The 27,802-nt window shown below is 48.1% G+C and overlaps 1 protein-coding gene across 3 annotated transcripts in view; it reads left to right on the forward strand.

The window, feature by feature from the left end:
• Positions 1–27,802, forward strand: part of MCCC1 (methylcrotonyl-CoA carboxylase subunit 1) — a 139,054-nt gene that overhangs the window by 15,447 nt on the left and 95,805 nt on the right. The window contains exons 1-4 of one of the 3 annotated variants that reach the window (XM_073578758.1): positions 8,942–9,134; positions 16,921–16,958; positions 17,822–17,961; positions 21,019–21,114. In XM_073578758.1, the coding sequence (XP_073434859.1) occupies positions 9,067–9,134; positions 16,921–16,958; positions 17,822–17,961; positions 21,019–21,114 (342 nt within the window). In that variant the 5' untranslated portion in view covers positions 8,942–9,066. Of the gene's footprint in view, positions 1–8,941; positions 9,135–16,920; positions 16,959–17,821; positions 17,962–21,018; positions 21,115–27,802 lie in introns of those variants that run through there. The other 2 variants (XM_073578756.1, XM_073578757.1) reach the window with 2 other exon arrangements.

The raw sequence follows: 27,802 nt of genomic DNA on the forward strand, positions 1-27,802 counted from the left end.
GAAGTAGACAAGACACAGCGGGGTGCAATTTCTGTACCTTTACTTGATAACTGCAGTCCAGGGTCCTGATTACAGATGGTAACGGAGCAGGCAAGCCTGGAAGTAACTCAGGGATTCTCTCTCAGCAGACGGGCTGTGCAGTCTCCTTCCTAGCGCTTGTTTGAATGAAGTACTCCAGTACTAAGTTACTCTGAAGTTCCTCCTGTCAAATGTTCCTAACAACTCTACTCGTATGGCAGACAGCTGTAGCCTCTCTCGGTGACTCCCTTCTCCGGAGTCCTGGCTCTCTATTCAGTTGCTGTTGTGCCCCGATTCTTGGATGGGAGTAATGCATTTACAGCCAACTACTCCACCGGTGTCTGCTGCAGAACCATAAGTGTCCATACAACCTCGGGGACCGGGCCCCGGCCTTGCGCTGAGAACCTATAGGCAGGGTTCCTCTTCCAACCCACAACTCCTCTCTGTTCTCCTACTCCTTCGTTCCGCACTGTTCCTTCGCTCTCTTATGGAAGCTTAGGTTGCAGTTCTACGTCTTTCTCCTTCTGTTCCTTTCCTGTCCCAGCTGGCTCAGATCAATGAGGCAGCTGCAGCACTCCTTCCTCCATCCCTCCTTCCAGGGATCCTCACTCCTGTCTGAGTGACTTCCTACCCGACTGACCTTCTGTCAGACTGACCTCTGACTGATCTGTAATTCTAAACCTTCCCAACCTTTTATATGGATCCCAACTCCACCCACCTCCCAGCACATCTCGTGTTACGAAGCAAGGACCCACGAAAGGTGCTCTGCTACCCTCTAAGCATGGAGCTGCAATGTGGTCCTGCTGAACTATCCTGTATGTGGGGTGCAGGTGTTGGAGTGTGGAAAGGAGTTCCCAACTTACCTAGGTGGTGGGGCACCACACCTTAGGAGAAGGTGCAGTATCTCTGTGGCGACTGAGCCTCAGGGGCGCCACATTCCCCCCCAGTTAAACACAGCACATCCGCGGGCTGCAAGACAACAAAGTTGACTGTACAGGAACATACAAAAATGTTATAATGCATAAACAATTCTTATACTAAACTTCCTAGTATAGGAGGTACTCATTCTTGAACGTTACAAACAATTCTAACATTCTATCTAAAATTTTTAATTCTAAGTGCAATTCTCCGTAAAACATTTTTCTCTCATTCTCTAGACGCAAGACACTGACCGCAAGTACCTGGTCCGTCACCTGTCACTTTCAATTCTTTATTCATATCACTCATGTCTATATCAGACATTCTATAAAAGCCATTTCTCAGTTACTAATACTCTTATAAAACACATTATCAAATACTTCACAGTAAAACATTCAACAATTATTCTTGTAAGTGCTGGACACCACTCCCAGCCGGGATTTCTTGCAGTGTCCTTTGCGGTAGACATCATCTTCGAAAAGTGTCTTTATATGTAAAACATTATCTTCGCAAAGTGTCTTTATATGTAAAACCAAGAGAGAGCACCTAAAGAGGTGTAAACTATTTACAAGCACAGTTTCGGATCATTCAGCGTCCATGATCTCCTCAGTTCCAATCAGAAAACAACGTTGCCAATCAAACACTAGGCAACAAAAGTGCTACCAGAAAAACAAAAACATGATGAACAATAGAAAAAGGCACAACTGGTGCAACTAAACCCTCCTGGGTACGAGATTTGAGAAATTTCTTAATGGTGGTCCCCTCCTGGGGTTCTGGAAGCCGAACTGGAACTGCTACCAGATTCAAGGTAATCGTTGACAATCTTTAAATATTCTTCTTCCCAAGGTGTTAAGCCAGGGATCTTTGGTTTGGGCTGCCGGACTGGAACTGATGCAAGAGCAGCCTGGTTCCTGGGAGCAGGTACCTGAGCAGTCTGGGTGGCAACGGTGGGTGGAGGGGCAGCAACAGGTCGCTTCGGCTTGTACCTCTCAATAAGCTCTTCTGGAATACGACGTACATTTAGGGCATACCACTCCCTCAGCCCCTCATGCCGGGTGAATGTCACATACTCCCCAGGCTGCAGGTCTCTGTCAGGATGTCCCTTCCTCAGATGTGACCCGACATCCCTCCTGTTTAAGAACAAGTCACTGATTCACTTGGGGTCCGCAATAAATCCAAAACCCCTCTCCTTGTTCACATTCAGCACTTGCCCCCATCCAGCTGCATCCCGGGCGGCCATAATGACCAGCACGGGCCCTCTCCTTGCGGTCCAGATCCGGGCCTAGTATTGCTAGCCGGCGCTGCTCCCTCTCCCGGTATTCAGCTGCCGGATAGTGGCCCGACATCCTGCCCAGTTCTCTTCTTCCTCCCGCTCTTCCTGGGACCGGCCCTCGCCCACTGGGGCCCGCGGCACCACCGCTAGGGGTCCCGATGTTTCCCCCTGGGGACAGTCATCCCGGTCCCAGACCAGGTCTAGCACGAACTGGCCAGCCACTGCAGCCGTGGTGCACCCCAGGGCCTTCCCAGGTTGAGGAACATCTGACGTACCTGAGGCCTCCTGGCGGTGCGGTCTCTGCTCCGGTGTAGGCTCGTGACGGTGGGCAGCTGCAGGGATATCCACTGGAATGGTTGGTCCGGGCGTCGGTGGTGATGAGGACGATGGCAGCTCTGGGTCCGCGGGGGTTTCGGTCGGGACCTGAGCAGCCGCAACAGGTCCGCGTGGGAGCATGGTCTCAACTCTCGGGTCCTCCAGTACACTTAGCCGCACGGACAGCGTGGAGGTGAAAATCAGTGCTGCCGGAGGACAGGCCGGTGCAGCGACAGCAGGTACCTGTGGAGCGGGTACCGCAGGCATAGGCCCCTCCTGGGCCTACTGCCGTCTCAGCTGCTCCAAGGCCTCCTGCCTCAGCTGCAGACGGGTGGTCAGTTCAGCAATTTCGTCTTCTAGATCGGGTTGGAGCCGTCAGCCATGGCGCCAGGGAGTTCTGTTCCCCGCGCTCCGCAGGCCTCCTTCCCTCACTCTCCAAAATGGTGTTCTTCTTCCTGCCTCGGCCCCTTTCCCGCCACTGGCTTCTTCTGCCCCTCCTTCCAGGGGCGGCGTCTTCTTCCAGCGCCTCCATACCAAGCCAGTATACGAACCCCTCGGGGGGTGGGCCATGTCGCCGTCACATAGTAATTCAGGCAGGGAAGGCCCAATACTCTTCGCGGTCTTTTCCTAGGACCTCCCATCTCTTCACGCCCTTCTTCTCCGCGCCAGCGGCCATTTCTAATGTCCATTTTACAGTCTATTAAATCAGGTCTTCTACACATTTTCAAAAGTATAAAGTCTCACAACTTTCAGGCGCACAGAACCCGATGGCATCGGGTCTCATCATCCTGTTCGTGACGCCAAGTTGGGTCGCCCTCCCAGGGCTGCGGGGTACTCGGTACCGGGGTCAGGGGAATGTGTCACAGCAGCGGTGACCCGGTCCATGGCACTGGGCACCAAAGTCAATGGCGAGATGTTTATGTAGTTAATGAAGTGGAATAGTTTGTGACGCCACCTGTGGTGCTCTGCAAGGGAGGTGTTAAGCCGACGCTGCATGCAGATCCGCTGGGACTGATGGTATGGTGCAGAAAGGATGTAAAAGCTCCCCACAGGTGAAGCTATAGTCCCAGGGCAGTGTAGAGGTGGTTTGCACGGGGATGTAGCAGTGCCGTAAGGGTAGGAAGTAGACAAGACACAGCGGGGTGCAATTTCTGTACCTTTACTTGATAACTGCAGTCCAGGGTCCTGATTACAGATGGTAACGGAGCAGGCTAGCCTGGAAGCAACTCAGGGATTCTCTCTCAGCAGACGGGCTGTGCAGTCTCCTTCCTAGCGCTTGTTTGAATTAAGTACTCCAGTACTAAGTTACTCTGAAGTTCCTCCTGTCAGATGTTCCTAACAACTCTACTCGTATGGCAGACAGCTGTAGCCTCTCTCGGGGACTCCCTTCTCCGGAGTTCTGGCTCTCTATTCAGTTGCTGTTGTGCCCCGAGTCTTGGATGGGAGTAATGCATTTACAGCCAACTACTCCACCGGTGTCTGCTGCAGAACCATAAGGCTATGTGCACACGTTGCGGATTCCACTGCGGGTTTTTCCGCGCGGAAACGCAGGTAAAACCACAGGTAAAGTGACCTGCGGTTTTGCCCTGCGGTTTCACACCTCTACTATGTTAAAGGTGTGAAACCGCTGCGCAACAGCCCAAACAATTGACATGCTGCGGTTTGTAAACCGCAGCAAAACCGTGCGGAAAAAAACGCAGCGTGAGCACAGCGTTTTTGAAAACCCATAGGCTTTCATTGTACTGTACCATGTCAGCGGAACTGCTGCGTTTCCGCAACGTGTGCACATAGCCTTAGTATCCATACAACCTCGGGGACCGGGCCCCGGCCTTGCGCTGAGAACCTATAGGCAGGGTTCCTCTTCCAACCCACAACTCCTCTCTGTTCTCCTACTCCTTCGTTCCGCACTGTTCCTTCTCTCTCTTATGGAAGCTTAGGTTGCAGTTCTACGTCTTTCTCCTTCTGTTCCTTTCCTGTCCCAGCTGGCTCAGATCACTGAGGTAGCTGCAGCACTCCTTCCTCCATCCCTCCTTCCAGGGATCCTCACTCCTGTCTGAGTGACTTCCTACCCGACTGACCTTCTGTCAGACTGACCTCTGACTGATCTGTAATTCTAAACCTTCCCAACCTTTTATATGGATCTCAACTCCACCCACCTCCCAGCACATCTCGTGCTACGAAGCAAGGACCCACGAAAGGTGCTCTGCTACCCTCTAAGCATGGAGCTGCAATGTGGTCCTGCTGAACTATCCTGTATGTGGGGTGCAGGTGCTGGAGTGTGGAAAGGAGTTCCCAACTTACCTAGGTGGTGGGGCACTACACCTTAGAAGGTGCAGTACCTCTGTGGCGACTGAGCCTCAGGGGCACCACAGGTGCAACTGTTCAAGAAAATTGGATGTGATTTCATGAAAACTGCGCCCCCTCTAGTCTAAAGATGCTGCTGAACGGTGTGATTTTGGTGCTTTTTCTCTCGTCTTCTATGTGGAGCCTTAAAAAAAAACCATGAAAAAACGCAGTTACTTTAAGTGCAGAATCAAAGCTTTTCTGTACTTTAAAAAGCACTTAAGACGTGACCTCACATCTGCACCAGAAATGCATCAATAAGGGGAAAAAGGCCTAAAAATGCAGCAGTGATCAGAGAAGATTGTCATTGTGTAGTTTGCTGCAGAAAACAAAAACACAGGACTTCTGCAACGTGTGAACACGGTCTTACAGATACAAAAAGAAAGATGTTGTATAGTGCAGCTACATAAAGATGAGAAAGTTCTGGCGGCTCCGACTGGGAATGAAGGAACAAAAAATAAAGCCACAGGCCCGAACTAGTGATGAGCAGGACGCACAGACCCCGCCGCGCTCCCCGGACTAATCAACAGCCGGGAGGTAAGAGATTCGCAGCCGCCATGCAGGCACCGACCCCCGGGAATCCATCCCCTCATCCCGGATACAGCGGACGCCCTGGGTCTGTGCCGTGCAGTCTCAGGTGTCTGCTGAATGTCCCTCCTGCCAGAGAAGAAAAGAATGGCAAATGGAAGTGGATTGGGGTGTGGCCAAAACTTGCTGAGACACCCTCTGCACGCCACGTAATTTTCCCGGTTTCTCAGGTATGGTACTAAATATATCTCCCCCTGACACTACACAGCGTTACCTCACAGACTCCATACACACACGGCGTTACCTGTAACCTCACAGACTCCACACACACGGCGTTAACTGTAACCTCACAGACTCCATACACACGGCGTTACCTGTAACCTCACAGACTCCATACACACACGGCGTTACCTGTAACCTCACAGACTCCACACACACGGCGTTACCTGTAACCTCACAGACTCCATACACACACGGCGTTACCTGTAACCTCACAGACTCCATACACACACGGCGTTACCTGTAACCTCACAGACTCCACACACACGGCGTTACCTGTAACCTCACAGACTCCACACACACGGCGTTACCTGTAACCTCACAGACTCCATACACACACGGCGTTACCTGTAACCTCACAGACTCCATACAGACACGGCGTTACCTGTAACCTCACAGACTCCATACACACACGGCGTTACCTGTAACCTCACAGACTCCACACACACGGCGTTACCTGTAACCTCACAGACTCCATACACACACGGCGTTACCTGTAACCTCACAGACTCCACACACACGGCGTTACCTGTAACCTCACAGACTCCACACACACGGCGTTACCTGTAACCTCACAGACTCCACACACACGGCGTTACCTGTAACCTCACAGACTCCACACACACGGCGTTACCTGTAACCTCACAGACTCCACACACACGGCGTTACCTGTAACCTCACAGACTCCATACACACACGGCGTTACCTGTAACCTCACAGACTCCATACACACGGCGTTACCTGTAACCTCACAGACTCCACACACACGGCGTTGCCTGTAACCTCACAGACTCCACACACACGGCGTTGCCTGTAACCTCACAGACTCCATACACACACGGCGTTACCTGTAACCTCACAGACTCCACCCACACAGCGTTACCTGTAACCTCACAGACTCCATACACACACGGCGTTACCTGTAACCTCACAGACTCCACACACACGGCGTTACCTGTAACCTCACAGACTCCACACACACGGCGTTGCCTGTAACCTCACAGACTCCACACACACGGCGTTACCTGTAACCTCACAGACTCCATACACACACGGCGTTACCTGTAACCTCACAGACTCCATACACACACGGCGTTACCTGTAACCTCACAGACTCCACACACACGGCGTTACCTGTAACCTCACAGACTCCATACACACGGCGTTACCTGTAACCTCACAGACTCCATACACACACGGCGTTACCTGTAACCTCACAGACTCCACACACACGGCGTTACCTGTAACCTCACAGACTCCACACACACGGCGTTACCTGTAACCTCACAGACTCCATACACACACGGCGTTACCTGTAACCTCACAGACTCCACACACACAGCGTTACCTGTAACCTCACAGACTCCACACACACAGCGTTACCTGTAACCTCACAGACTCCATACACACACGGCGTTACCTGTAACCTCACAGACTCCATACACACACGGCGTTACCAGTAACCTCACAGACTCCATACACACGGCGTTACCTGTAACCTCACAGACTCCATACACACACGGCGTTACCTGTAACCTCACAGACTCCACCCACACGGCGTTACCTGTAACCTCACAGACTCCATACACACACGGCGTTACCTGTAACCTCACAGACTCCACACACACGGCGTTACCTGTAACCTCACAGACTCCATACACACACGGCGTTACCTGTAACCTCACAGACTCCATACACACACGGCGTTACCTGTAACCTCACAGACTCCATACACACGGCGTTACCTGTAACCTCACAGACTCCACCCACACGGCGTTACCTGTAACCTCACAGACTCCATACACACACGACGTTACCTGTAACCTCACAGACTCCATACACACGGCGTTACCTGTAACCTCACAGACTCCATACACACACGGCGTTACCTGTAACCTCACAGACTCCACACACACGGCGTTACCTGTAACCTCACAGACTCCACACACACGGCGTTACCTGTAACCTCACAGACTCCATACACACACGGCGTTACCTGTAACCTCACAGACTCCATACACACACGGCGTTACCTGTAACCTCACAGACTCCACACACACGGCGTTACCTGTAACCTCACAGACTCCACCCACACAGCGTTACCTGTAACCTCACAGACGCCATACACACACGACGTTACCTGTAACCTCACAGACTCCATACACACGGCGTTACCTGTAACCTCACAGACTCCATACACACACGGCATTACCTGTAACCTCACAGACTCCACACACACGGCGTTACCTGTAACCTCACAGTCTCCATACACACACGGCGTTGCCTGTAACCTCACAGACTCCACACACACGGCGTTACCTGTAACCTCACAGACTCCATACACACACGGCGTTACCTGTAACCTCACAGACTCCATACACACACGGCGTTACCTGTAACCTCACAGACTCCATACACACACGGCGTTACCTGTAACCTCACAGACTCCACACACACGGCGTTACCTGTAACCTCACAGACTCCACACACACGGCGTTACCTGTAACCTCACAGACGCCATACACACACGACGTTACCTGTAACCTCACAGACTCCATACACACGGCGTTACCTGTAACCTCACAGACTCCATACACACACGGCATTACCTGTAACCTCACAGACTCCACACACACGGCGTTACCTGTAACCTCACAGTCTCCATACACACACGGCGTTGCCTGTAACCTCACAGACTCCACACACACGGCGTTACCTGTAACCTCACAGACTCCATACACACACGGCGTTACCTGTAACCTCACAGACTCCACACACACGGCGTTACCTGTAACCTCACAGACTCCACACACACACGGCGTTACCTGTAACCTCACAGACTCCACACACACGGCGTTACCTGTAACCTCACAGACTCCATACACACACGGCGTTACCTGTAACCTCACAGACTCCATACACACACGGCGTTACCTGTAACCTCACAGACTCCATACACACACGGCGTTACCTGTAACCTCACAGACTCCATACACACACGGCGTTACCTGTAACCTCACAGACTCCACCCACACAGCGTTACCTGTAACCTCACAGACTCCACCCAAACAGCAACCCCCTCCCCTCCTGTCTTTTGAATAGGCCGCACACAAGCTACGGGCGGTCACGTGATACCCCGACTATAGATCACGTGCCACACTGCCTACCCGGTCACGTGCTATGGTTTGGTGACGTCACGAAGGTCCTGCAGGGGACGGGACTGATCGTTACTAATAAAGTTGCACTTGTGTAGAATAAACATAATCAGTGTTAGTAACGCTCAGCCCCTCGCTTTATGTCTGCGGTCCAACCTGCACGTGTTATTGGGTCGCCTGAACGGCGAGGTGCTGAGGGGGCGTGTCCCAAGAGTCACTGGGCTGGCAGACGCTAACATGGCGGCCACCTTGGTGCTTGTCAGTAGGAGACGCTGTCCGGGCCTGTCAGCGCTGCTGCATTCCCGGTGGGTTATTGTCCGGATTAGACTCCAGTGTGTGAGAGCTGATAAAGTATTATGTATAATGGCTACACGTCCTGGGAGAGAATGCGCCGTCCGTATGCAGAGAAGGGGGATATAGTCGTTGTTACCCACAGCTACCAATCAGATCGCTGCTTACTTTCCTTAGCGCCTTGGAAACGTGTGACCTGTAATGTGATTGGTTCCTGGATTGTAGGGCCAGTGTGGGCTCCCTTCCCTGCCAGTAATCCAGCCACAGACAGAACTAGTCTACCTTCCCCCTATAGGGCAGGTGCATGGGGTTGTGTTTTCGGTCCGGGTGCGATCCAACAAAACAGATTGCACAGCACCAGTGTTATCTATAGAGCTGTGCACGTCTGATTTTTATTTTTTTTTGTCCCTCATCGGACAGAGACTGAGGAAAAAACACAGCGTGGTCTGATCTGATTTCTAGTTCACACACAGCCGTGTACGTCAGTGAGTGTGTGGGAAACATCAGACTGCATTCGGATGACATCTGAGTGCAGTCTTAACTTCCACAGACTGACAGAATGGAATAGATGGAGAATTTTGTTTTCTCCATCTTTTCATTCAAGAGAATCGGACCATACTGTGCTCACACTGTACCCAACCTGTGATCGGAGTGCGAGCAGCATAATCAACCCCAATCTCTCCGATGAGCGAATTTACAGCCGTCTGCACCACTCCTCAAAATTATTATACAACTCAGAGGTTTCTTTGGTTTATGATTCCAATAATTGTAATTGATTGACTTTGGTAATTTTTATACTTTGCACAAAGACTCAGGTCTCTGCCGGTGTCACAAGTGGATCCTAACAGAGGGTGGAATAGCCTGGCTTTATGTTTAAGGGTTGTCCGGTGCGTACAAGTTGTCACCTATTCACAGACTAGGTGATAATGTGTTGGTTTATGGAGGTCTGACCTCTGTGACCCGCACTGTTCGGGAGAACGGGGCACTTTTATCCCCATTGGAATAGGTTAGCCATGCTCATGCTGAACCTGCACTTCATCCATTCCCTATGGTTTTGCCAAGTGACATGCTCAGCTTTTTCCAGCAGTCCTATAGAAAATGAATGAAGCAGCAATCAACCATCCAACAGACCGCTTTGTTTTTTTAATGGGGGCAAAAATTCTCTGTTCTGCCACTGTGCAGGTCCCAGCAGTCAGACCCCCACTGATCAACAAGTTGTCACACATCATCTCAATAAGGGATGGCTTGTTTTCACCGGAGAATCCCTTTAACTGTGTTTTAATCTTATCCTTAGGCCTGTTTCACACTTCCGTTTGTGTCCATCAGTCGAAATCCGCCGTTTTGCAAAAAAAAACATCCGCCATTTCTCTTTGCGGATACGTTTTTTTCCCCATTGACTTGCATTGTGGGCGGATTTTGACTGATGATTGTCCGTTGCGTCCGTGTTTGTGCGGATCCGCAAGAATTTTGGCGTCCGCTGAGATCACCGAACGGAGCCTGTAATGTTTTATTGCTTCACGGATCAGCATTTTGCCTTTTTAACCCTGAATCTTCTCTGGCTGCTGGAAGAAAATTCTTGATCTCTCTCTCTTGATCTCTCTCTCTTGATCTCTCTCTCTTGATCTCTCTCTCTCTCTTGATCTCTCTCTCTCTTGATCTCTCTCTCTCTTGATCTCTCTCGAGCTCTCGATCTCCTTACCCGCCGCGATCTCCAGCCTCATCGCGCGATCTCCAGCCTCATTGTCTCACTTCGCGCGGGATGTGTGATCGCATCGCAGGTGCCCGCTCTCTTCCGGATACCGCTACATCCGCCGGTATTTTTTAAAATTTTTTTTTTCTTTTTTCCAGGCGCGGTTCCTTTAAATTTTTACCATCGGCGGATCTGTACATCCGCCGATCCGCTGTCCCCCGTTTCTGTCAGTCTGCCTGCGAATCCGTTTTCCGCTATTTTGGCGGATTTAGACTGACAGAAAAAACTGAAGTGTGAAACAGGCCTAAGTCATATTACAAGGCTCGTTAAAGGGTTGATTGTGACTTGTAGGATCGCTACTACCAACAGGTGGCGCTATAGAGTTGAAGTCCTCTTTTTCTCTGAAGAGGCAATTTGCATATTATTTTCCCAGAGGAGCACTGCACGGCGAATAAACCTCCTTACCTTGACAAGCCAGAGCTGGCATGTCACTCTCCACAAGGAGAAACCTTACCCCTTAGGCTGTGTGCACACGCTGCGGATTTTGCTGCGGTTCCGGCCGCTGCGGACCCGCAGCAGTTTTTGCTGCGGTGTACAGTACAATGATTCCCTATGGGAATCAAAAACCGCAGTGCAGACGGTGCGGAATTTTCCGCGCGGATTATCTGCGGTTTTCAATCCGCAGAAAGAATTGACATGTCAATTCTTTCTGCGGATTCTCCTGCGGTTTGCCATCTCCTCCATTGAGGAGATGAAAAACCGCAGGGCAAAACCGCAGAGCAATCCGCAGGTAAAACCGCAGGTCTTTTGACCTGCGGTTTCACCTGCGGATTGTACAAAATCCGCGCGGATGAATCCGCACCTTTTCCGCAGCGTGTGCACACAGCCTCAGACCTCAATCTTAAACAATAAAATGAATCCTCCGTTATACATGTGTGCTGTGATGAGTACAATGCCTCAGCTGAGACTATGAACAGTGAATTTTTACTGTTTTCTTTATTGTTATTTTTGGGGCGTTATTTCTATTGTTTACATCATTTAGATGTCATTGATTTTTCTTGTGCATGAAGAAAGGGACCAATGTGTCAGTTTTTACTATGAGTTTTTCTCATATGCTCCAAAAAATGTGGAGTGGAAAACAGACATCACCAGAATGTAATAGTGATAACATAGAGTCCTGTACGAGCTTTTAACTGACCTATATATTTGTATTGGAGAGTATGATTTATGGCTGGAAAAAAATGGATATATCTCCATACTCCCTGTCTGCAAAAGAAACCTGCCAACACGTGATCAGCTCCGTAGACTACAATGGGACTGTTAGTTGTGAAACATGTATGTGAGGAATGGTTGAATGAGGTCTGGTAATGCAATTGTCCAATGGAGAAGCTACTGGGAAAACTGCTAAAAAGATGTTGTTTTGATTAAAAAAAAAGTCACCTAAAAATTTGACAAAAGGACAGAAAAATGCCATAAAGAAAAAACAAAACTGTAGCACTTTATGTGTAGCATCTTATGGAACATGTCCCTCAGCACTCTTCCATCATAGGGATGCAAAGTCAAAAAGCCAACTCAAATGTAGAAACAATAGCTTCCAAATCAGGTGATAGGACATCAGAAGATTGTTTATTTGGCTCAGGACATCTATATTTCTTTTTTTTTTTTTAAATTAATTTTGTATGATATGTAAAACACAAGGAGCTTTTTCCTAGATACTGATTGCTGAGACCCTGTGTGTGCTGCTATATGTATGCTCAACAAAGACTTCATAGAATCAGAGTTGGAAGGGACCTCCTGGGCCATCTGGTCAAAGCAGGATTCTCTAAATCATCCCAGTCAGATGTCTGTCCAGCCTCTGTTTGAAGACTTCTATTGAAGGAGAACTCACCACCTCTCGTGGCAGCCTGTTCCACTCATTGATCACCCTAACTGTCAAAAAGTTTTTTTCTAATATCTAATCTGTGTCTCCTCCCATTCAGTTTCATTCCATTGCTTCTAGTCTTCCCTTGTGCAAATGAGAATAAAGATGATCCTTCTACAATGTGACAGCCCTTCAGATATTTGTAGACAGCTATTAAGTCTCCTCTCAGTCTTCTCTTTTGCAAGCTAAACATTCCCAAATGCTGCAACCTTTCCTCATAGGACATGGTTTGTAGACCGGTGACCATTCTGGTCCCTCTTTTCTGAACTTGCTCCAGTTTGTTGATGTTTGTTTGTTTTTTTTTGTTTTTTTTTGTTTAAATGTGGCACCCAAAACTGGACACAGTATTCCAGATGAGGTCTGACCAAAGAGGAGTAGAGGGCGATAATGACTTCACGTGATCTAGACTGTATGCTTCTGTTAATACATCCTAGAATTGCATTTGCCTTTTTTGCTGCTGCATCACACTGTTGACTCATATTCAGTCGTGATCTATTAGTATACCCAAGTCTTTTTCACATGTGTTGTTGCTTAGTCCTATTCCTCCCTTTCTGTATGTGGTTTTTGTCATTTTTATTGCCCAGATGTAGTACTTTGCTTTTTTCCCTGTTAAAAAACATTCTGCTAGTTGCTGCCCACTTCTCCAGTTTATTTATATCTTTTTGAATCCTCTCTCTCTCTTCTCTAGTATTAGCTATCCCTCCTAGCTTTGTGTCATCAGCAAATTTAATCAGTTTACCCTCAACTCCTTCATCTAAATCGTTGATAAAGATGTTGAACAATACAGGGCCTAGGACAGAGCCCTGTGGTACCCCACTTGAGACATTCTTCCAACTGGATGTGCAGCCATTTACGACCACTCTTTGGGTCCGATCACTAAGCCAGTTATGAATCCACCTAACAGTTGCCTTGTCCATTCCATAGCTAGCCATTTTTTCAGTAAGGATTGTGTGACATACTTTGTCAAATGCTTTGCTGAAGTCAAGATATACTATATCTACAGCATTTCCCTGATCCACCCAATCATTGATTCTGTCATAGAAGGAAATTAAGTTAGTCTGACATGACTTATTAGTTACAAACCCACGCTGACTGTTTAATCACTTCATTCTTATCCAGGTACCTACATACGCGTACATGTTGTTTAATAATTTGTGCAAAGATCTTTTCTGGTATAGAAGTCAGACTCACCGGCCTATAGTTGCCTGGGTCCACCTTCTTCCCCTTTTTGAAGATAGGAACAATATTTGCTCTTTTCCAGTCTTCTGGGACTTCTCCTGTTCTCCAAGAATTTTCAAAGATTATGGAGAGGGGTTCAAAAATTTCTTCTGCTATCTCCTTCAGTACTCTGAGGTGTAATGCATCTGGACCTGGAGACTTGAATTCATTTAGGTTAGCTAAGTGTTTCCCCACTATCTTTCTGTTTATAGATATTCTGGATTCTTCTATTCCCTTAATAGGACAGTGAAGAACAGTTTGTAATAGGTCAAAATCTTGTGATTTATGTATTTGGTAGAATAAATTATTTTTTATGTGCCATCGCCTGATTTGGATGCTTTATATCCTCTCTACATTTCATTTAGCAGCTGACTGAGTCATTTCTGGCCAAAAACAAACATCCAACAACATTTTAACAAAAATGCCGCATTATTTTTTCCATCATAAGAGTTGAGATATAAATAAATTCATTAAAATGTCATGCGTGCTTCGTCCACACTTGTGAAGTATTTTACACTTTTTCCATGGCAAATATGCTTGGCTTAGCAAATAGCTATGGACTTGGTTTAGTAGGAAGGATATGTTCTAAAAGGCAACAACAAAGCCAACCTATAGAAAGTTAGACAAAAGTGTATAAAGGCCGCCATCCATATGTAGACTAATGTTGGCCTACACCTGCTGATATAGACAGGTTCGGCCGACAGTCAAATATATACGGGGGTGCCGGCCAACTGATTGTCAGAGATGTTGGCCATGCATGTCTGATTTCAAACTGCCAATCATTGTTCTCCCAGAGATCAGCTTTCTTATAGAGGACACGGCAGTGCTTGCAGAACAAGTGCTCCCGTATATGGGAGAGCCGGCTGAGATGGTTGTCGAATGATGAGCTGAAGCATTGTTGCTCCAACAGCCACCATCTAGTGTGTTATGACAGACTTCTCATCTACCAAGAGCCACTCTGATAAACCTTTCCACATGGTGTATGAAGATTTCCTCTTGTTGGAATGGTAAATTTGTCCATATTTTGAGCATTTATGGTGCATTTTCTAGATCACTTTCAGTTTGACACTAGAATACGTGGTAGACCTCCTTATGTCCACTATAGGGGGGGGGAAAGAGCAGAGTTTCTGGTAAGACTGACCTAATGTTCTTGGGTCTGTCTGTATCTACAGTGGGGAAATAAGTATTTGATACACTGCTGATTTTGCAAGTATTCTCTCCTACAAAGAATGGAGAGCTCTGTAATTTTTATCGTAGGTACACTTCAACAGTGAGACAATCTTAAGTCTAGAAACTCCCATTGTATGATTTTTACACAATTGCATTTTAGTGCATGAAATAAGTATTTGATACAACAGAACTTAATATTTTTGGTACAGAAACCTTTGTTTGCAATTACAGAGGTCAGACATTTCCTATAGTTCTTGACCAAGTTTGCACACACTGCAGCAGGGATTTTGGCCCATTCCTCCATACAAATCTCCAGATCTGTCAGGTTTTGGGGCTGTCAGTTGGCAACATTGAATTCCTGCACCCTCTAAAGATTTTCTATTGGGTTCAGGTTTGAAGACTGGCTAGGCCACTTCATGACCTTGAAATGCTTCTTAAGGAGCCACTCCTTAGTTTCCCTGACTATGTTTTGGGTCATTGTCTTACTGGGAGACCCATCCATGACCCATCTTCAATGCTCTTACTGAGGGAGGGAAGAAGGCGATACATGACTACAGATGGTCATTGGCGAACTTCAAATGGGCCTGGACATGTGCTCGCGTGAGCAGGGAGACGGACCTCGTGTGCCCTATAAGATTTTAATCCATGATATTGTAATGTGTTACTAATAGTAATGTTTGAGACACTCTTTGCCTTCTCACCTAGCTGCTTGCCTATTGTCCTGTTGCCCATTGCAGCCTTGTGCAGGTATACAATTTTGTCCCTGGTGTCCTTAGATAGCTCCTTGGTATTGGCCATGGTGGAGAGGTTGGAGTGTGACTGAGTGTACAGGTGTTTTTATACAGAACGCGTTCAAACAGGTGCAGTTAATACAGGCAATGAGCGCAGAGTAGGAGGGCTTCTTAAAGAGAAACTAACAGGTCTGTGAGATCCAGAATTCTTTCTGTTTGGTGGGTGATCAAATAATTATTTCATGAAATAAAATGCAATTTAATTATTTAAAGTGAACCTGTCAGCAGGTTTGGCCGATATAAGATACGGCCGCTGCCTTTCAGGGCTCATCTACAGCATTCTATAATGCTGTAGATAAGCCCCTGGTCCGACCTGCAAGATAATAAAAATAGGTTTTATTATACTCACTCGGAGGGACGGTCCTGTCCGATGGGTGTTACAGATCCGGGTCCGGCGCCTCCCATCTTCTTGCGATGCTGCCCTCCTGCTTGCTTTATCGCTCCCTAACATTTCGCTCCTGCGCAGGCGTACTTATCTGCCCTGTTGAGCAGAGGAAAGTACTGTAGTGCACAGGTGCTGGGAAAGGTCAGCGAGGCCGAGTGGCTGCGCACGGCAATACTTTACTCTGCACTCAACAGGGCAGATAAGTACGCCTGCACAGGAGTGCGATGCTGGAGAGTGATGAAGCAAGCAGGAGGGCGGCGTCACAAGAAGATGGGAGGCACCGGACCTGCAACATCCATCAGACCGGACCGAGGGCTTATTTACAGCATTATAGAATGTTGTAGATAAGCCATGAAAGGCAGTGGCCATATCTTATAGTGGCCAAAACAGTGACAGGTCCCCTTTAAAAATCATACAATGTGATTTTTTTTTTTTTGGTTTTAATTTTTAAATCCTGTTTCTCACAGTAGCAGTGTACCTATGATAAAAATTACAGACCTCTCCATTCTCTGTAAGAGGGAAAACGTGCAAAATCAGAAGTGTATCAAATACTTATTTTCCCCACTGCATCTACTCAAGCAGTTATAATTTGGTATGACATGTACTTGTTTCTCATCTATTACAGGACCCATGGCCTTATTTCCCTCAGATATGCATCTGCAGGTATGCTATACTATGCTAGCGTTCTCTGTTTTCTGTATCTGTTGATGATGATCAGATTGATGTTTTTATTTGCAGAGTGTGTCTGTCTGTCTATCCATCCTTATCCGGCAATGTTGGGTGCAAATGCTGCAGGGATGCCAATGATACTACTTTGTTCTGGACTCAGCAGGTGTCAGGATCACTGTGTCGGGTATAATGGTGCCCGCTCCAGGTGATTTAATAATCCTACCAGTTACACTGACCTCAGGCTTTAGCCTAAAGGTACTGTCACACTAGGCGATATCGCTAGCAATATCACTATAACTTGTGACGTTATAGCGATATCGCTATGTCTGATACTTACCTCCGACCGCTCCCCCGCTGGTTATCGCTGATCGCGAGAGAACGTCCTGGACTGTTTCTCGTCGTCAGCTTCCTGCTGGGCTTCCTGTGGCGCCGACAAGCAACGCGTGGACGCGGGCGGGAGGACGTCAGGATCGCCTCGTCTGACAGGTAAGTAGCGACCCCCGTCCCCAGCGATGTCGCTAGTGAGATCTGTCTGTGTGGCAGCGCACTAGCGACCACTTAGCGATGCACCAGCAATCCTGACCGCGTCATATCGCTGGTCGGGATCGCTGGTGCATCGCTAAGTGTGACAGTACCTTAACTAAAGATGTAGTCACTTATTGGATTTGCTGCCTAAAGTCTCCTCTGCCACATCAGCGTATGATAAGCTTGTAATACAGAGGTGGCGTATTCTAATGAACTGTTCTATGCTCCTATGCACATTGGTTGATATGAGCAGTGCCCTCCATGTACCTGCAGCCTCATGTAGTTTAGAGCCTCCAAGTTTATTGATGATCAATCCATGTTTTGTTACGCAGGGAGAAGTAAGATTGAGAAGGTTCTGATAGCAAACAGAGGAGAGATTGCTTGCCGAGTGATGCGGACAGCGAAGAAGATGGGAGTCCAGTCTGTGGCGGTCTATAGTGAAGCGGATAGGCAGTCCATGCATGTGTCATTGGTACTGTATTCTGCTTTTTAATCAAAATCGTTATCATGTTCTGAAATATCAGAAGTTATTACTGTATATACTCGAATATAAGCCGACCCACCTAATTTTGCCACAAAAAACTGGGACAACTCATTGATTTGAGTATAAGCCTAGGGTGGAAAATGCAGCAGCTACTGGTAAATTTCAAAAATTAAAATAAATACAAATAAAAGTAAAATTAATTGAGACATCAGTAGGTTAAATGTTTTTGAATAGCCATATTGATTCGGGAGCCCCATATGATGGCCCCATACAAAATACACCCCATATAATGCTGCACAAAGGTTAATAATATGCTCCATAGATTATGCCCCATATGCTGCCCCATAAAGGTTATTGCCCCATATGCTGCTCCATAGATTATGCCCCATATGCTACTCCATAAAGGTTATGGGCCACATATGCTGCTGCGACTATATATAAACAAAAAAAAAAAAAAAAAGACATACTCAACTCTCATCGCTGGTGTCCTGAGCAGGCAGGGACACCGGCGCGTTATGGGGGACAGGTGCTGGTGTCGCCGCTGGCTCAGAGCCCCGACACCTGCTGTATTCACCTGTCCCCATTCCACCACCGCACGCTGCTCTGTCAGTGACTGTTCAGGCAGAGGGCGCACACTAACTACGTCATCGCGCCCTCTGACCTGGACGTCAGTCAGAGAACGCGGAGGACAGCGGCGCACGACGGTGGAACGGGGACAGGTGAATATCGCATATACTTACCACCTCCTGGCGCAGTCTCTGCAGCCCCTCTGCTTCTCCCACGGTTTTCGGCAGCTCTTCCTTCCTTTAACGGTCACGTAGTAACGCTCATTAAAGTCATGAATATGCGCATATTCATGAGTTTAATGAGCGGTACCACATGACCGCTGAAGGAAGGCGCCGGAGACCTTGGGAGAAGCAAGGGCTGCAGAGACGTGCCAGGAGGGGGTAAGTATGATCTAACACCCCTGCTCCCCCTCCTCCGCTGACCTCCTGGCGTATATGACTTGAGTATAGGACGAGTGGGGCACTTTCAGCCTTAAAAAAAAAAAAAAAATGGGCTGAAACTCTTGGCTTATATTCGAGTATATATGGTATTATTGAAGAGCGTCTGAGCCAGGATCTTCACCTAAAGTGAGGGAGCAGGGAATACAGATTGAATACAGATGCCTTTAGGCACAGTCAGAGATGCTAATGATTCAAAATTTAACCCTGTTCTTTTGCTTCCACCTGGTCACTTTCCATAATGCTGAAGCATGAGATTTGTCTGATTTTCCATTTGCATGCCTCTCAATTCCCCCTCCCCCCAGGGTTTTTTGGTCACTTTATAGCCTGCTGTAATGCCTTTATTTAAAGGTTTGGCAGAAGTAGTAGAACCCCCATGGACCCCAGTGATAACCTTCTCATACATTAGAAAAATGATGGGTGGGTATTTTTTTTTTTTCCCCAAATTTTTTTTTTCACAAAAGGTACATATAAACAATCGGCAATAGGTGCAAACAATAACCGCATGGGTGGACTGATGTCACTCATACAGCAAAATAGGACATGAATTAGAGTATTACTCTATAATATAGATCCAGCACTGCCTGCGGTCATGCTTTTAAAGGGTCTCCGTATACACTGAGCTGGAGTCTGATATAATGACTAGAGTTGAGCAAACTTGTTTGGGTCCCTCTTATTCGGCAAGCCATAGCGCTTACCAAATAAGCTGCAGAGGGAACCCGGCTTCCTGGATCGCACCATTCACGACACATGCAGGGAGAGCCTGTATGTTGGGCAATCCCTGCATGTACTGTGACACTGCAGCGACACATGCAGGGAGAGCCTGTATGTTGGGCAATCCCTGCATGTACTGTGACACTGCAGCGACACATGCAGGGAGAGCCTGTATGTTGGGCAATCCCTGCATGTACTGTGACACTGCAGCGACACATGCAGCTGTGGCGCCGATCAGCCGGCGTGATCCAGGAAGCCAGATCCCTCTGCAGCTAATTTGGTAAGCGCTATGGCTTGCCGAATAAGGAGGGAGCCGAACAAATTCGCTCAACTCTAATAATGGCGTGATGGGGTAACATTGTCCACATCTGAAAAGAATTTTCATGTTTAGCTAATAAAATTGCTGGACAATTCTTAATTTATCATTTTTATTTTTTTTTGTATAATTGAATCAATATTGAGTGAAATGTGGTATTATGAATCAGGGGCAATGGCTGAAATAAAGTATTATACAGCTCTCCAGCCCCATTCATGTAGCAAAATTTAGTGTGACCGCCAAGGAGATAATGATTAAGAGCTAGTGTAGCTCAAGACGCGTCAACCATTGCGCTATGGCTGGTTTCACATTCGCGTTTTTTTGGGCAGTGCATTGTGCGCGTCCATGCGTCATGTGTACCTATGTTTAGCATGGCGTGCGCATGGTCTTGCGTTTGCATGCGTTCGTATGCGTTTTCGTGCACATGCGTTTTTTCCAGGTGTGCGCCTAGGAACGCCGGACGCAACCTGTTGCATTTTTGGGTCCGCCGAAAGGCGTAAAAAAAAACGCTTGCACACGGAATGCGACAAAATAACGCATTACAGTCTATGGGAACGCAGGCGTGCGCATGGACATGCGTTCGTCTGTGTTTTCATGCGCATGCGTTTTTTGCGTAAACATGTCTAGACACTGGTTTAAACCACCCCCTACACAAAGAAGCATTGTTTGATGTCCCATTGGTGGAGTCTATTTTAAGGATTTTCCTCCTGTGAAATGTGACATCTAGAGAGTGCATGCACATAAAAAACGCATGCGCGTTTTTACTTGCGCATGATGCGCTGCGCACAGACGCAAATGTGAAACTAGCCTTACACGTTTTATAAACTTAAATTTTTCATGTTTTAATCTACAAATGTGATGTTTTAATGAATTTTGTGGTTACTAGATTTTCCACTTTTTTTTTTTCTTCATTTTTTACAATGATACCTGATTAGACAAGAAACCATTTTATGAAATCATTTCTTTTGCAATCTCCAATACATTTTATTTTTTACTTATTTTTTTTTTTAGGCCGATGAAGCATATCTTATTGGACCAGCTGCTTCTCAACAAAGTTACCTTGCTATGGACAAAATAATGCATGTAGCCAAAACATCAGGTGCCCAGGTAATGTTTCTTCTTTACTGCACAGTAAGAGCACTTTGCAGTTTTGTTTTTAAACCATAAGGGGAAATTTGCATGTGAAAATAGGGAAAATGCACGAGAAACCAAGTAGAATATACAACATACCGTACTTTTAAAAAATATTTATTCGGTCGTCCATGACAGCACCACCTGAGAGAGGGATCCGCCCTTCCTAGGAACAGGAAAACCTACAGATACAAAAGGGCGGCACCTCTCCCACGCATCAGTTGGTTTCCTGTTCCTAACAGGGACAGAACTCCCTACAGATCGTCCGTCTTGGATAACTGAATTCCCAGGCCAGCGGACCGACTCAGGTAGCGGGGGGTTCTCCTACCTCGGTCTCGCTGGGAGCCCTGGATGCGCCACGGTGGGTCCGGGTAGGATTTCCACGGCAGTGGTAAGAGCAGGCGGAGACAGGGTCCGGTGGGCGCCTTCTCCATGGGCCGGTGAGGTAAGCGGTGTCCCCCGTGTCTCCTTTCCCCGGAGCGCCGTTCGGGCGGACGCCGCCGGCGGTGTCCCACAAAGGGAGCGGACGGTTCCGAGCCGGCGGCGCAGTGCTAGCCCCTTGCCGCGCGTCCCCGCGGCCTCTGTCGCGCGGCGGAAGTGACGCGGCGGAGGGGGCGGGGCCTAGCGCCGAAAACCGGAAGTCGGATGCCGGTCGACTTCCGGTTGTTGTGGACACGCGCCGATACGCGCCCGCCGCCTGACAGGCCTGAAGGGGAGGGGGAGGGTCGCGAGGCGGTCCAATGGGGGGCCCGAACACCGGACGGAGTTCCTGCTGATCCGGAGGGGAAGCCTTCTTAAGACAGAAGGCATTGCTGCTGAGGTGCTTCTGGAGGCCCAGCGATGGACACAACAGAAGCCCCCATGGACCCACAAGAGGTGCAGCCCGTGGCAAAGCACCCCAGTGACCAGCCTAAGGGGCGGAAGGAGGGACGTTCGAGTGGACAGAGCCACAGTAGTTCCTCTAGGCCAAAGGATCCTCCTGCAGCCCCCCATGATCCGGTACCTGTCCTCATCTGCAAGGGTAAGAGATCTGCGAGAATGTACCCTGATGCAGTGTCCCCTTATGTTTTTTTGATTCTCAGGGGAAGAAGGCCACAGGGAAGCAGAAGCACAAGGAATGTGCCCTCTGTAGTTGCCCCTTACCAGATGGCCACCCTAAGAGATTGTGTCAGTCTTGCGTGAGACAGACGGTAGGGACGGAGATGAAGGGTAGAACGTGAGTGGAGTATCAGACTCTTACACTCTTCCCTATTTATGCAGGTAGCGGAAGAAGTTCCAAGCTTCGCTACAGACCTGAGGCAATCAGGACTGAAATAAAAGCCCTATCAAAAGAAGATTCTTCTAAAAGAAGACGGGCTAGTGTTTCAGGCTCAGAATCTTCAGTCGGCCCTAGGAGGGAAGATATCTCCTCAGAGTCCTCGGCCTCCTCTTCTTCTTCCGAAGAGGATTCCAGCCGGTTCTGTTTTCCCTTGGACCAAATGGATAAATTAATTAAAACCATAAGGTCAACCATGGGGGTAGAAGAAAAAAAGACAAAACTGTCTGCTCAGGACATTATGTTCGGGGGTCTAGACCCCAGAAAGCAAAGGACTTTTCCATTAAACGAAAGAGTCCAGAGCCTGATAGACAGGGAGTGGAAAAAAACGGAAAAAAGGGGTTCTATGCCGCCTGCTTTCAAGCGAAGGTACCCCTTTGAGGACCCAATAGTAAGTCGATGGGATAAGGCCCCCAAGCTGGATGCAGTGGTAGCTAAGGCCTCCAAAAAGTCATCTATACCCTTCGACGATATGGCCTCCCTTAAAGACCCCCTAGAAAAAAAGGCAGATTCCTTTTTAAAGGGCACATGGGAGATGTCAGCAGGCGCCCTAAGGCCAGCAATAGCAGCCACGTGCGCAGCCAGATCCATGATGGTTTGGCTGTATCAATTGGACTCCCAGCTAAAGGATGGAACCTCGCGAGCTTCCATCCGTAAGTCTCTTCCAATTATCCAGAATGCTGCTGCCTTTCTGGCAGATGCCTCGGCAGACTCAGTAAGAATGGCGGCCAGGTCTGCAAGTTTGTCTAATTCGGCCCGAAGAGCCCTCTGGTTAAAATGCTGGCCGGGAGATATCCAAGCCAGGTCCCGTCTCTGTTCTATCCCCTGTGAGGGTGAATACTTGTTCGGCCCCGTCCTAGACGAACTGTTAGAGAAAGCCGGGGATGAGAAAAAGAAATTTCCGAGTCTGCCGAATACATCCTGGAGACGTCCCTTTTCTAGAAAAGGGTATTCCCGCAGGAGGCAGGCCAGAGATCAGAACAGATGGGACAACAAGAAAACCAGAGGTACGGGCTTCATGTTCGGAGGAGGGGGGCGCCAAGAAGGTCCATCACGGGATAATAAGAAGCCGCCCCAATGACTAGTGGCTCCGGTAGGAGGAAGATTATCTGCCTTCTACCCGGCCTGGGCCAGAATCTCAAATAGCAGCTGGATACTGGGGGTGATAGCTACAGGACTGCACCTAGAGTTCTCCTGCTTTCCCCAAGATCGGTTCAGGGTAACTCCGCTCAAATCTTCCCCGCTAGAACAAGCTGCCCTGGAGACCGAGGTCCTCGAGCTACTGAACAAAAAAGTCCTGACGAGAGTTCCAGAGGAAGAGAGGGGGAAAGGCTTCTATTCCCCCCTGTTCTTGGTCCGTAAACCGGACGACTCATTTAGGGCTATATTTAACCTCAAAGCCCTCAATAAATTCCTGGTTGTACGTCCGTTTAAAATGGAAACAATTAACACCGCAATAAAAATGCTGTTTCAAAACTGCTTCATGGTGGTCCTAGATCTGAAAGACGCTTACTACCATATACCCATATGTCTAGCACACCAACCTTTCCTTAGACTGGCGGTTCAGTTGGAGGGGTCAATCCAGCACTTCCAGTACGCGGCCTTACCCTTCGGGGTGGCAGTTGCGCCCCGAGTATTCACCAAAGTGATGGCAGAGGTGATGGCCCATCTGCGCGAGCTAAACATTCTAGTCGTTCCCTATCTAGATGACCTCCTTATAATAGGCAGTTCAGCCGAGCAGTGTTTAGAACAATTACAGAAAACAACGGCGGCTCTAGAGCGGTTGGGATGGTTACTTAATATCAAAAAATCCCGTTTGCAGCCATTAAAAATTCAACAATTTTTAGGCCTAACCCTAGATTCTAAAAAACAGGAATGCCGTCTGCCCCCAGAGAAGCTGCTGCACCTGCATGGCCGGGTCCTGAACGCTTCCAACAACCCCTCCATGTCCCTCAGGAAAGCCATGTCCCTGTTGGGTTCCCTCTCGTCCTGCATTCCCGCGGTCCAGTGGGCCCAAGTTCATACGAGAACTCTACAGGGCGAAGTTTTATGGTATCAGAGGATTCTTGGGGGTAACTTAGAAGGTCGACTGACCTTATCCAGAAACACAATAGAGTCCCTGGAGTGGTGGCTAGAAAGAAATAACTTGTCTAGAGGGGTCCCTTGGGAGTATAACATTACCCGCGTGGTCACCACGGATGCAAGTCCTTCCGGTTGGGGGGCGCATATGGAGGAAATTCTGGTCCAGGGCCTATGGGAACGGGATCAGATACAAATGTCTTCTAATTTGAAAGAATTGACAGCGGTAGTACACGCAGCTAAAGAGCTCCTTATGTATCTACAGGGCCATCACGTACGAGTTCTCTCGGACAATCGAGTGGCCGTGGCCTATATCAACCACCAAGGCGGAACTCGATCCAAAACTCTGATGAATGTGGCAGGACAGTTGTTCCAGCTAGCAGAGCGGCATTTTTTATCTCTCACGGCTCTTCACATAAGAGGAAAAGAAAACGTTGCGGCAGATTTCCTGAGCCGCAATCTATTAAAACAAGGAGAGTGGGCCTTAAACACCTCCATTTTCGTTCAGATCGTGCAGAGATGGGGTCAACCAGAGGTGGATCTATTCGCCACCAAGGAGAACTCGAAAACGAGACAGTTTTGCTCCCTAAATCCCAGGGAGAGTCCTCTGGCAGTAGATGCGCTACTGATAAAATGGGACTTCAGGCTAGCCTACGCCTTTCCTCCCCTATCTCTACTTCCTCTGGTGTTGAGGAAGATCAGGAAGGACAGGGCAAGGGTCATAGTCATCGCCCCGTTCTGGCCCAGAAGAGCATGGTTCTCGAACCTCAGGATCATGTCGGTAGACGATCCTTGGGTTCTCCCGGACATCCCGGACCTTCTGTCCCAGGGCCCGGTCTTCCACCCTCAGGTGGCTGGCCTACATCTCACGGCGTGGAATTTGAGCGGTCACTGCTAAAAAGTAAAGGCTTTTCCCCAGACCTAATTGACACTCTACTAAAAAGTAGGAAAGTGGTGACAACTAAGATTTACGTCAGAATTTGGAAAAGATTCCTCCAAAGCTCAAATATAAATACTGATGATTCCGTCCCTATAGGCCAGATCTTGGAATTTTTACAAAAAGGGCTGGACCTGGGTCTCTCCACCAGTACCCTTAAAGTACAGGTATCCGCCTTAGGGGCCCTCTTTAGCTGCAACATCGCGGCTAATTACTGGGTCAATAGGTTTATCAAAGCAGCGAGTAGATCCAGACCAATAGTAAAGAATAGACTCACGCCATGGGATTTGAACCTAGTCCTCACGGCTATGACAGAAGTGCCATTTGAACCCGTCTCGTCAGCCTCAATTAGGAGCCTGTCCCTCAAGATAGCTTTCCTGATAGCCATAACGTCAGCCCGTAGGGTAAGCGACATTCAGGCATTGTCTAGGCGCCCACCTTTTCTTCAGGTAAAAGAGGATAGGGTAATACTTAGACCTGACCCAGCGTATTTACCAAAAGTAGCCTCCAGCTTTCATAGGTCGCAGGAAATAGTCCTTCCATCCTTCCTCCCTAAACCAACTAATGAGAAAGAGGAGAAGCTACACACTTTAGATGTTAGGAGATGCCTCTTGGAGTATCTAGCAGCTACCGATCCCTGGAAGAAGGACAATGCCCTCTTTGTCTCCTACCAAGGCCCTAGGAAAGGTCTTAGGGTGTCCAAAAGTACACTAGCCAGATGGATTAGAGAAGCAATCTCGTTAGCTTATACCTCAAAAGGTAGAGTAGCTCCGGAGAAATTGAAGGCGCATTCCACCAGAGCCGTGGCGACCTCGTGGGCCGAGAGATCGGAAGTCTCCATCGACCAGATTTGTAAGGCGGCCACTTGGTCCTCTCCGAGCACTTTTTATAGTCATTATAGGCTAGACTTGGGTGCTTCTGCAGACCTCTCCTTCGGTATCAGGGTTCTGCAGGCTGTAGCCCCCCCCCCTAAAGTAGTGATTACTCTCTGTAATTCTCTCAGGTGGTGCTGTCATGGACGACCCAATAAAGTCTTAGTTACTCACCGGTTAACGGTATTTTTCGGAGTCCATGACAGCACCCATAGATTCCCTTCCCTTAGTCAATTTGGGTGTGCACGTCTTCCCTTTGTACATATCCACGGGTGATAAAAATTTAAGTATTAATATTGTTGTACATATAATCATGCATTAACCTTGGAGGTCCTCTTTTATGCTCTGTAATCCAACTGATGCGTGGGAGAGGTGCCGCCCTTTTGTATCTGTAGGTTTTCCTGTTCCTAGGAAGGGCGGATCCCTCTCTCAGGTGGTGCTGTCATGGACTCCGAAAAATACCGTTAACCGGTGAGTAACTAAGACTTTCTAATAAATATTATGTTTGATATTTTACTTGGTTTATTGTGCTTTTTTCCTTTGCAATTTTTGCACTAATACCCTATTAGATTATCCTCACTCTGATACAGGGTCACTTGACTGTTTATAATCTTTTTGTTTCTAATTGCCAGTATGTTTCTATAGTTTAAAGGGAGTCCGTCACCCCCAAAATGCATTAAATGTGCTGTAGGGGACTTAGCCACTGTTACAACCATATTAGCGCTGTTACTGGTACATTGACTGACTGACTGAGAGAATACTTTTCAATCCACATACAAACGGGAAGGTTTTGGTGCGCCCTTGGCGTGGCCAAGACTTTGTTGCACCGCTATGACTCCTCATTGGAATATGACTCCTCATTGGAATATTGGGGCTCCCCACACCCCGTGCCACCGTCTCGATTTCCTTTTAGGCAGTTACATTTATATTTTCTAAATTGACTTATGTTATCGTAAACCCAGTGGTCTCCAATTACTCTCTCTTGGTGTTGAAAAACCACAAGTCCAAGCATAACCTGACCTCTGTCACGGCATGATAGGACAGATGGGTTAAAGGGAATCTGTCACCCCTTTTTAGTGATATCATGTAAAAATATCACCCAATTGTGCGTCCCATAAGGATTCTCTTAGGATTTTTTATTTCCCCCGGCCCCGCACCTTTGATGCAAAAATACCTTTGTTATCTTGGTGAAGAGGTATGCAAATTGCCACGGTCCGATCCGATGGGCGTGGCATAGTCGGCTTCTCCCCCCCCCCCCCCCCCCCCCTCCTTGGCTTGCTGAGCGTAATCTTCATCTGTGAATATCACAGATAACGTTTGCCGCGCTTGCGCATTCAAAGAGGCCTCTGGCGCCTGCGCAGTATGCTTTACCCAACTGTGGGCGAAGCGTATAAGCGGTACTGCGCATGCGCTGGTATTTTCCAGTGCGGTCTATGCCCCGGAAGTGTGTCCTGCATGTGA

Source organism: Dendrobates tinctorius, unplaced genomic scaffold, assembly GCF_039654945.1.
Source record: "Dendrobates tinctorius isolate UK_male_01 unplaced genomic scaffold, ASM3965494v1 ptg000060l, whole genome shotgun sequence".
Taxonomy (NCBI): Eukaryota; Metazoa; Chordata; class Amphibia; order Anura; family Dendrobatidae; genus Dendrobates; species Dendrobates tinctorius.